Source organism: Colius striatus, chromosome 10 (genome assembly GCF_028858725.1).
Source record: "Colius striatus isolate bColStr4 chromosome 10, bColStr4.1.hap1, whole genome shotgun sequence".
Classification (NCBI taxonomy): domain Eukaryota; kingdom Metazoa; phylum Chordata; class Aves; order Coliiformes; family Coliidae; genus Colius; species Colius striatus.
The window spans coordinates 31765021-31774880 of record NC_084768.1 but is presented as its reverse complement, the minus strand read 5'-3'; the positions used below and the strand labels follow the sequence as shown (position 1 = coordinate 31774880).

Genomic DNA, 9860 nt, shown 5'->3' with positions numbered 1-9860 from the left:
TTTTGACTTATGTTTCATTGTGGGGTTTGAGAGTGGGAAGGAGGAGGAAGACACGTTTCTTTAAGATGTGAACAGTCCACTTGTAACTGTGCAGCTTGTTCTGGATGATTCAGACTGAGTGTTCACCTGTATCTCCTTGAGTGATGTTTAGCTGGTAGTGTTTCAGGATCAAATGAACATTCAAGGATAATCTCATTTTTAATGTACATCTTTTTCTCATCTTGGAGACTCAGCAAGGGGACTACTGCACAGGCATGGATTGGTACTGTGAAACTAAGCACTGGTTTTGCTTCTAATTAACTTTTAGAGTTCATCCACTCTTGAAAAATATCACTAGTGAGACTCAATAAGAGTAGCAGCTAAAAGTGCTAAACCTGTGTAGCTGTGATCCTTGAACTGCCTTTAGGAAAAGTGAGTGCTCTGAGGTCACATAGCAAGATTTGTGACATACTAGAAGATTGGTATCACTTTCCATGTGGGAACACTGGAATGATGTTTACCTGGCAAGAGTCCAATGGATTTAAGGTCATGTTATTAAAGGGCAAGTAAAGCACACTCCTTCCCACCATCTTCCTACACTGATAATCTATCAAGGAAACTTCTGCCACCCAGCCAAGAGAGCTTTTTTTAAGTATACCCATTTCTGCTGGTTGGTTTTTGTTTTGCTTTTCTTTCCCTTGGAGCATTTGTTCTGTTTGATCTGATATTTTTACCTGTTTTTTGAACAAGTCATCAAGGCTGTCTTCTGAGATCACTCATGGTGCAGGCTTATTTTACTGTGACATACCGCAGTGTGTACTCACTCATTTGCAAGGTGAGGCTGACTCAGGTAATCTTAACAATCATGCATGTTGCTGTAGTGCTCTTGTATAAACTGAATCCTTGGTAGAGCAAAGAGCTTGTCATAGCAGAAGCTGAATTAATTTTCTATAAATAAACGAGCTTTGTGCCTTGTCAGTTTTTGTTGAAAGGCAGCATTCATTCTGGTGTGCTTTTCATTCTAAAAACATGGATTTTAAAAGAAGCATACAGATTTCTCCAGTATCCTCAGTGAGTGTTTGATATTTAAAGCTTCTTTTCAGTTCCAGTGCTTTGAGCTTTTATTTTCTTTCCCCTCAAACTTTGTCTTTTCAGGACTTCACTAAGTATGTGAAAAGAAATTTGGCTTTTAAGAAGGTAATAGTTTCCCTACAAAGTGGAGTTAATGTGCATTCAGAAATTCTACATGAACTATTTTGTATGACAATAGTAACTTGGAAAATTTACTGAGATGTTTCATACCTTGTGTAGTTTGCATCTTTGGTATCCCTTCAGATCTTGGAAGCTGAAGCTATGAGGGGCCCTAATGCCCAGCCGAGAACCACTTTTCCTTTTTTTTACAGAGCTGTGTGGCTCAGTGTATTGCACATTAAAAAGGGTCTATAATAGAGGAATAGTATGTCCCAACACCCACGTCGAGCTGCAAGTGCAGAACCAAGCTGTTAACATATTACATGAAGCGGCCACTGAGTGCCAACTACATTTTCAAAGCAGTGAGGAACGGTAAGAGGAAGGCGACGCTCTGCTCATTCAAGAGGGGGAGAAGTGCATAAGCAGAGAGCTCTCTTTCCTCAAAAGCACCGGTGTCGCTACCTTCCAGAATATAACGTTGTCCTAAACCGCCCGGGCCAGGTGTGACATAAGCTCTTCAGCCAAAGCAGCGTGTTTCGGCCGGGCTGCTGTGTCGGCGGTGCAGCGCAGCCGGCAGCGGGAGCGGAGGGGGAGCGCTCGGCTCCGCCCCAGCGGAAGGGGCCGGGCCGGGCCGGGCAGCCGCTGCCGCCGCGGGGCTGCGAGCCGGGAGCGGAGCGGCCCGTGGGAATGGCCCCGGCGGTCCCCGGAACGTACGTATTGAGTTGTGCCCGGTGTTTGCGCTGCGCTTCTGGCTGCGGCCCCGCAGAGCCCCGGCGGGTTGCGGGAGGGCAGCGCCGCGTCTCTGCAGCAGCAGCCCGAGCCGAGTTGCGTGTCCGTGTGAAACAGACGCGTCCTGCACGGAGTAACCAGCGGTTCACGTGGAAGCAACGTTCCTGCCGTGGCCTTTAACACCCGAGGCTTCAGCAGGCCTGTGCTGAGCGTTTTGCAAATGTAAACGTTGGTGCTGGGACTTTAGGGGGTGCAGCTGAGTTTCACACCGCAGACTTTGACCCAGCGATGGTGGTGTTTACAAACAGTTCTCTTCCATGTTGCTTCAGTTGCAATCTGTTGAGATCTTTGCTCCTATAGGAGAATACAGGCCTCACTTTTGTGACATTTCCAAAGCTGCTGTGAGTAAAAATAGCCAATCTGATAAGTGGCCTCTCTCATCAGAGAAGATTAAACTTGCTGGGCTCATTTTCTGTTCCTACGTGTTCTCCCTATCAGGGCAAACAATCACTCTTTCATGAGAATGGAAGCACACAGAACAACTGCATAAGCGGTTGACGGCTGAAATTTATGCAAATTAACAAAGATTTGTAAGTAAATAATGTCATTCACAAGCAGAGCAACAAGGTGCTTTTTACCACATGATTCATTCTAAATAACTCTGCCTGTGAAGTATGGTGACAGCTGATAGGGACAGGCTCCAGAAGGCAGGTTTTAGACTTCATAAACTGGCGTATGTTGTGCTTGAATATGCTCCAAAGGGTGCAGCTCCACTCCCTGAGAGATGCAGATCATCCTTTCCTTGAAATAAAAATGAGAGTAATTTTGTGCAAGTCATGTAAGAATCCCGATAGGCTTTTGTTTGGATATCTTCATCATAACAAGCTGGAGTTTGCAGCAGTGCCTTTCCAAGTGTGTGTTGGGAACAGTTTCTTTCAGGCAGCCAACCTGAAGGCCTGTGATTAAGCTTGCACTGAAGTGTTTGGTGTCAAACAAATACTTGGTTTGGTTTGGTTTGCTATGACAGCACCCCCAAATGTCCTTATTCCATCTTTGCCCTGTGTTGTTTCGGTGGTATAAGAGCTTTTGACAAAGAGCTGATGCTCAGAAGAAATTATGAACATTGTGTATTTGTTTGTTTTTAATTTAGGGAATGTAGTAATTCAGCCTCTTGTTTGCAAAAGGTCTCCTTGCAAGACTGATTTTTGCCTCAGACTCTCTAAATCAACTTTCAAACATGAAGAGTACAGAATGAGATGCTAAATAGCGTTAATGTAAGCCATAGGGGATAGCTGATTAACTTGTGCTTTGTTATCTCTGTCTTCAGAAGAGAAAAAGGAGATGCAATTTTGATAGGCTTGCCATCTGTGTTCATGTATAAGTGAATATAAGCATTATATGAATTGGGAAGTATGGCTCCTAGCATGGCTGATGAGAAGGTGATGCAGCCTGCTTTCCTCCTCTGGAAAGCTCCTCCAGTGCTTTTGCAGAACTCTGAGCTTGGGCACTGAGGAGGAGGAGACTTCTTGATTGCAGAGCATCACAGTACTTCTAACTTCCATGTGCCCTTGAAATGTGCCACTTCTCCAAAGCCCTGTCTGAACAGGCACAAGTTGTAGTAACACAGATTGAAAAAAAAAACCCATTCCTTTCAAGGATAAATAGGAATGTAAAATATTACACACTAAAATGAGAAATGACACTGCCTTTCAGTCACCTCTGCCTTTTGGGGTTGCCTTTTGCATTGTGCTAATAGAAGTACAACTTTTGGCACGCTAGAGACAGCCTGGATGAGACCATGTCTGAATTCCAACCTCAGAAGAACAAAGGTACTGGTAGTGTTGGAGGTTCATATAGATTAGCTAGAATCCAACCCTCAAACAAGACGACAAGTTGTGATGCCAGAGATGGCTGTTTCCTCGTAAATGTGAGTTTTGTAATCTGTGCTCAACCCTCTTGCAGGAACATAGGACAGGCGGAGCACAGCTGATCGAGAAGCTGAGGATGGGCATCTACTTTCTTCTGCTCATTGTAGGCTTTTGCTGGGGTCAGTACAACCCCAACACTGTCTCTGGCACCACGTCCATCGTCCACCTCTTTGAATGGCGCTGGGCCGATGTTGCTCTCGAGTGCGAGCGCTACTTAGCTCCCAACGGCTTTGGAGGAGTTCAGGTGAGTCTGTTCCTATCAGGAGGCAGTAAAAGTCCTACATGGATTATGATTTTCAGAGAAAAATGTTGAATTCATCAAAGGACAAGTACTGAAAAATAGGAATTGGTAGTGGAAGAAGGAAATGCTGACACTGATGTTCTTCAGCCATCATTGTGTAAGCCTGAGTTTATTTCCTTGCTTCAAAGGGCATGTTTTGCACTCTGTGCTGTTACAATGAGATCAGTTAGAGTTGCATATCACTGGCAAAGTCTTTTTCTTACTGCTCTGAAGAGTAACTTAGGTTTATCTGCTTGGTAGTATTTAAATAAAGGGAAGCTTTTAAGAGCTGGATAAACATAAAATGAAACTTTGACTGGAAAAAAGTTCTCCCAAAGAGAATCCCAGGGTGCTAAACATTGGAAATAAATGAATATAAAAGGCTGCTCATTCTGTTCACCCACAGTGGTAAGTTTCTACAAAGCCTGGTGTCAGAGTAAGCCGTTAAGAGACCTTTCTGTGCAGGAACCTGGTGTGAGTAGGCAGAAGTGAACTGAACACAGGTTCTGGTGGAGGTGTGTCCGTGTGGATCTGTTTCACCTGAACAAGACACTTGTTCCTGCAGAACCAGTAGTGACAGATGGTGGGGGTAGAGTACTGCAAGAGAGTAAGCTGCTAACCTATTAAGCTGTTGCAGTTTGTCAGATTGCTCAGGAAAAATCAGTAATAGAAGTCTGCCTGTCTCTAGCCCGGGAGTTTTGGAAGTTGGCCTGAGTGAGAACTTCTCCTTCATTCTCAACAATGCTTTTTGTTTTTCTTCCCAGGTACACAGGCCTGGATGATGTTAAGCTCATTTCTCAGACTGTGGTATACATTTGGGGATCTTTTTAATCCGTGCTGTGACAGAGAAACAACGTTTTTTCAGATGCAGGCTTGCTGAGCTGGTCACAGAGACGAGGCAGCTAAGGAGGCTGCAGCCCAGGGAGAAAGGGTGGGATTGGGTATTTATGCCTAGGAACTTGGAGGTAGCAGCAAAAGCTTGTTCCCTCAAAAGTGTCCTGGGAAGAGTCTGTGAGAGGAAGAGCTGTAGCTTATCTGGAAACTGCGTCATATCTCCTGTCAAGAACACTTTTAACCCAAACATTACAAAAATGGGAATGTGGATCAATTTTAAGGGCAGGGTGTTACATCAATAGTTCTGAAGTCAGTTCCTTCCTAATTCAGGGCTGCCCACACTGACCTAGTTTTTCAGATTTCACACCCTTCTTTTGGTCTTTGAGGCATGCATTCACACAGCTAATTGGGACACTGTGTCCATGGACATTTTTTATAGCATGATTCTACCTGCTGAAGGTCCAGGCCTAAGTCTTTTCTTTCCAGCCCACTACAGTGAGGACACCGAGCATCAACCTGAGTTAGTGATTGTGAGCATCTGCCACTAAAGGGAGCTGATTTTCTGGCTTTATGTTCTTTCTCTAACAACATGAGGCAAACAAATAAACCAGTATGTTCTTACCGAGAGACACCATCTTATTCATAGATTTCACCTCCAAATGAAAATGTTATCGTTACTGACCCCTGGCAACCGTGGTGGGAAAGATACCAGCCCGTCAGCTACAAGCTGTGCTCACGATCTGGAAACGAAACTGAATTTAGAGACATGGTGGCCAGGTGCAACAATGTTGGAGTAAGTGCTGTCCAAAAACGGGTGCAGTGTTACATGCCTGTGTTCTGGGCTCTGTGCCGTATCGCCATTGCTGTGTGTTCATAAAGGAGAAACACTTTAAATAAAAGGCTGGGGGAAGCAACACTGGGGTAAGGGATTGAGAACGTTAATTAGTGGTGCTGTGGGAAGCAGCTTTCTCAAACTGAAATGCCAGTACTGTTCTCTAGGTACACATCTATGTGGATGCAGTAATCAACCATATGTGTGGAGCTAGTGCTGGCGCTGGCGACCATGCGACTTGTGGAAGCTATTTCGATGCAAACACTGAAGATTTTCCAGCTGTGCCCTATTCTGGCTTGGACTTTAATGACAGAAAATGTAAATCTAGAAGTGGAGACATTGAGGATTATCAAGATGTATCACAGGTAAACCTAGAACTACAAATGTATCTTGCACACGCGTCTGCTCCTGGGCTGTGGTTTCTCTGCTCCCCTTCACTGTCTGACATCGTTTAAAAACGAAAGAAAACAAAAACCCTCATAGAAAAATCATCCAAAATTATAATGTATAAGAGCTGAGTGTAGCTGTCAGGAACACCACTTCTTAAAGGGATGGCTCTGACTTGAGTCCATCGCTCAGTTCCAGCTTCAGACAAATGTGTTAGGTCCTTTATAAAGACAGTTTTAAAGTTTATAAAATCAATGTAAGGTTTATCTTGTGTAGCTTTGTTTGTGTTTAAAAACAAAAGTAGCAGCTCTTTGTCTTTTCTTGTATTTTGGAAGGGTTTTTTGTTCTCAGTTTCAGAAAAAAGAGATTGGGAGTTCATAAAGAAAAGTAGTGATGCTGAAATCCTGAAAAACAACTGTTTAGAGGTTTAGAGGTTTCCTAAGAGTCTGTCTGTTCCTCTGTGTGAAATTATGAGGCCTGGACTTCAACACTACCACAGAATGAAGGGTTGTAGACGTTAATCTTGATCTTCCCTGAGCTGAAGTTGAGGGCTTTTGGAGGAATGGCAGAGGAAGGAGAGACTTTCAATGTCCCCGAATTCTTGAGCAGTTCTGAAGAAGCTTCTTTCTAGCGAATTCTTTAGTACAGTTAGTAGCACAGGCTGGTGCACCCTGGTGTCTTCAGGCAGATGTGCATAGCCATGGGAACCCATTGTAAGAGTTATGAAAAAAAAAAGCATTTTGGTATATTCAGTGTACGTTTAAAATACTTTTTGATGAAAATCAGTGCCCATCATTTTGTATTTCCAGGAAACAAAGGCAAAAAGGGGACAGAAAACAAGAGTCTGGTGTCTTGTAAATCAAAATTTGTAATGATGGTAATCTTTACAATCTCAAGACATCTAAAAGATTTAGAGATCCATTTGATGGCTTGGCTCAGTTGTAATCCCTCACCTCCAGCTGTGCGTGCTGGGCGAATGTCGGCTTCTTAACGCTGCTTCTGTGCAGACGGCTGCCCAGGGTAACTGTCCGAGGCAAAGATGAACAGCAGCTAGTGACAGGTTTTATCTGGCCTTGGAACGTAGGTAACAAAACTCAGCATGTGTGTAGGCAGCTAGGTGTAGTCTGTGAGGTGACAAAGGTGCCACGTCAGCATGTGTCTGTAGGTGCGGGACTGCCGCCTGGTGAGCCTGCTTGACCTGGCCCTGGAGAAGGACGACGTGCGCTCCAAGGTCGCCGAGTACCTGAACCGCCTCATCGGCATCGGCGTCGCCGGCTTCCGGCTGGATGCTGCCAAGCACATGTGGCCTGGGGACCTGAAGGCTGTTTTAGACAAGCTGAAAGACCTCAATACTACCTGGTTTCCTGCAGGAACTAAACCTTTCATTTACCAGGAGGTAAGCTTGCTTGAATTGTGCTTTACAAACCTACTTCTTGCAGGCACAGTATAGTCTCAGTCCCACACTGGAAGCAGTGCTTTGCTTGACCTGGGCTGCAGCAGTTCTCAGACTCGAGATCTAAGTCAAGACATAATAACCCCAGTAGACAAATACCTAATCTGCACGCAAATGCTGTGCTGGCAGGCAAAAGGCCTCGGTTCTTCTGCAGCTTCTAGAACTAGGTAATGTGAAAATTTAACCTGGGATGAAATCTGCTGCCTCAAAAGCAGTGTAAAATTGTATTGCTTTAAAAGAGAGATTTCACTCCTTGAATGCAGAGGCATTGATAAATGCACTAAATACAAACTTGGTACGGCCCAAAAATTTGCTATGAGGTAGTGGATCAATCAAGGCAAGGAGATGGAGGATAGAGGTGGAAAACAGGTCCAAAGCTAGACTGAGGTAAAACAGAGAAAAGAGCTGTCAATACAGTTTTGATTATCAGACAAAAAAGGTACTGAGCATAGAAAGAAATGCTTTGTCTCCCCTTGGTGTCCCAGGTGATTGACCTGGGGGGAGAGCCCATCCAGTGCAGCCAGTACTTTGGCAACGGCCGAGTGACAGAATTCAAGTACGGAGCCAAACTGGGGACGGTGCTGCGCAAGTGGGATGGCGAGAAGATGGCCTACTTGAAGTAAGGGTGCAGGGGCTGGCCTTGTGCAGATGTGCTGGAGACGCCAGTGGACAGGGGAGCTCCAAGTGTTTGTGCTTTTGGCTAGGAACTGGGGAGAAGGCTGGGGCTTTGTGCCCGCCGACAGAGCCCTGGTCTTTGTGGACAATCACGACAACCAGCGGGGCCACGGGGCTGGTGGAGCTTCCATTCTGACCTTCTGGGACGCCAGGTAAGGAGCTGCTCTTGTCTGGGGGATGCTTGTGCCTTTGGCGTCTGTGTCTGTGGTGTGTCACGCTTTCCCTTCCCACGCCTCCTGACTCTCCATGTCTGACGAGCAGGCTCTATAAAATGGCCGTGGGTTTCATGCTGGCTCATCCCTACGGGTTCCCACGCATCATGTCGAGTTTTCACTGGTCCAGATACTTTGTCAACGGCAAGGTAAGCCTGGAATGCTGGAGCTGGCTTCTTGCTGAGGGAGGCTCAGAGGAGAGCAGCAGTGCAGAGCGTGGGGCTGGGTTAGGTGATCAGTGTGTGCCACGCCGGGTGTTGCAGGTGGGGACGGGACGCTCCCTCTGGCCTTTCCCCGTGCACAGGCCGTCTGTGCAGTCAGTGAGGAGCTGTAAAGCCGTCTGTTTCGCGCCAGGACGTCAACGACTGGATGGGCCCCCCAAGTGAGTCGGATGGGTCGATCAAGCCGGTCACCATCAACGCCGACACAACGTGTGGCAACGGCTGGGTGTGTGAGCACCGCTGGCGCCAGATCAGGTAGGAGGCCGCGGCTTGACGCTGCGAGGAAGCCGTTGCCCGCGGCTGCGGTCGGTGGCGGCGCTGGAGGCCGTGCAGCCGCAGCGCCAGCCGGCCCTGGCCTTGGCAGGAACATGGTGATCTTCCGCAACGTGGTGGACTGGCAGCCCTTCTCCAACTGGTGGGACAACGGCAGCAACCAGGTGGCGTTCGGCCGAGGCAATAAAGGCTTCATCGTCTTCAACAACGACGAGTGGTGAGTTAGAGGGAGAGCCGTGTCCCCGGGGGGAAGCGTCACGTCTCTGCTGGGCGCCGGGGCGGGAAGGGGAGAGTCCCGTGTGCCGCAGAGCGATGCCACAGCCTGGGCCGGGGCCATCCCGTGGCGTGCCGGGCCTGGGGAGCCAGAGCGGGGGCGCGGGGAGCAGAGGGGTGGGCTCAGGAAGCCGATGCTTTGCCTTGCCCTTCCAAGGGAGGGAGCAGCATCAGCTCAGACCAGCCTCCAGCCAGTTGCAAAGCTCCGTTTTGTACTCAGAGGCTGAAGGGCAGTCCCTTGTGTTCACGCAGGGAGTTGAACGTCTCTCTGCAAACCGGGCTGCCCGCGGGTACCTACTGCGACGTTATCTCTGGACAGAAGGAGGACAACAGATGCACTGGCAAACAGGTGTCTGTGTCTGAGGATGGAGAGGCCCATTTCCACATCAGTAACAGTGCTGAAGACCCATTTATTGCAATCCACGTTGATGCCAAGCTGTAACGAACTCGGCTCAAAGTGTGTTTGTGCCGTTGCTCTGTACGGTCGGTGTTTGCCCCTGAAGCGATTTGTGGCGTTGCAGGACGAGTGCTTGTCTGTATGGGGTGAATAAAAATGGCAACCAAAGACAAGAGTGATGCTTTTTCCCTTGCTG

The 9860-nt window shown here is 47.3% G+C and overlaps 1 protein-coding gene across 2 annotated transcripts; it reads left to right on the top strand.

Moving 5' to 3' along the window:
* Positions 1-1804: 1804 nt before the first annotated feature.
* Positions 1805-9822, top strand: LOC104549859 (pancreatic alpha-amylase). 2 transcript variants are annotated; one of them, XM_062003274.1, is made up of 11 exons: positions 1805-1880; positions 3862-4071; positions 5588-5734; positions 5941-6138; positions 7326-7556; positions 8099-8232; positions 8318-8440; positions 8550-8649; positions 8855-8976; positions 9086-9211; positions 9520-9822. In XM_062003274.1, exons 2-11 carry the CDS (start codon positions 3904-3906, stop codon positions 9707-9709), a joined length of 1539 nt encoding a protein of 512 aa, XP_061859258.1. In that variant the 5' UTR covers positions 1805-1880; positions 3862-3903; the 3' UTR covers positions 9710-9822. The 2 variants fall into 2 exon arrangements, with proteins under 2 accessions (XP_061859258.1, XP_061859259.1); XM_062003275.1 differs by having other exon boundaries at positions 9123-9211; positions 9520-9611.
* The last annotated feature ends 38 nt before the right edge of the window (positions 9823-9860 follow it).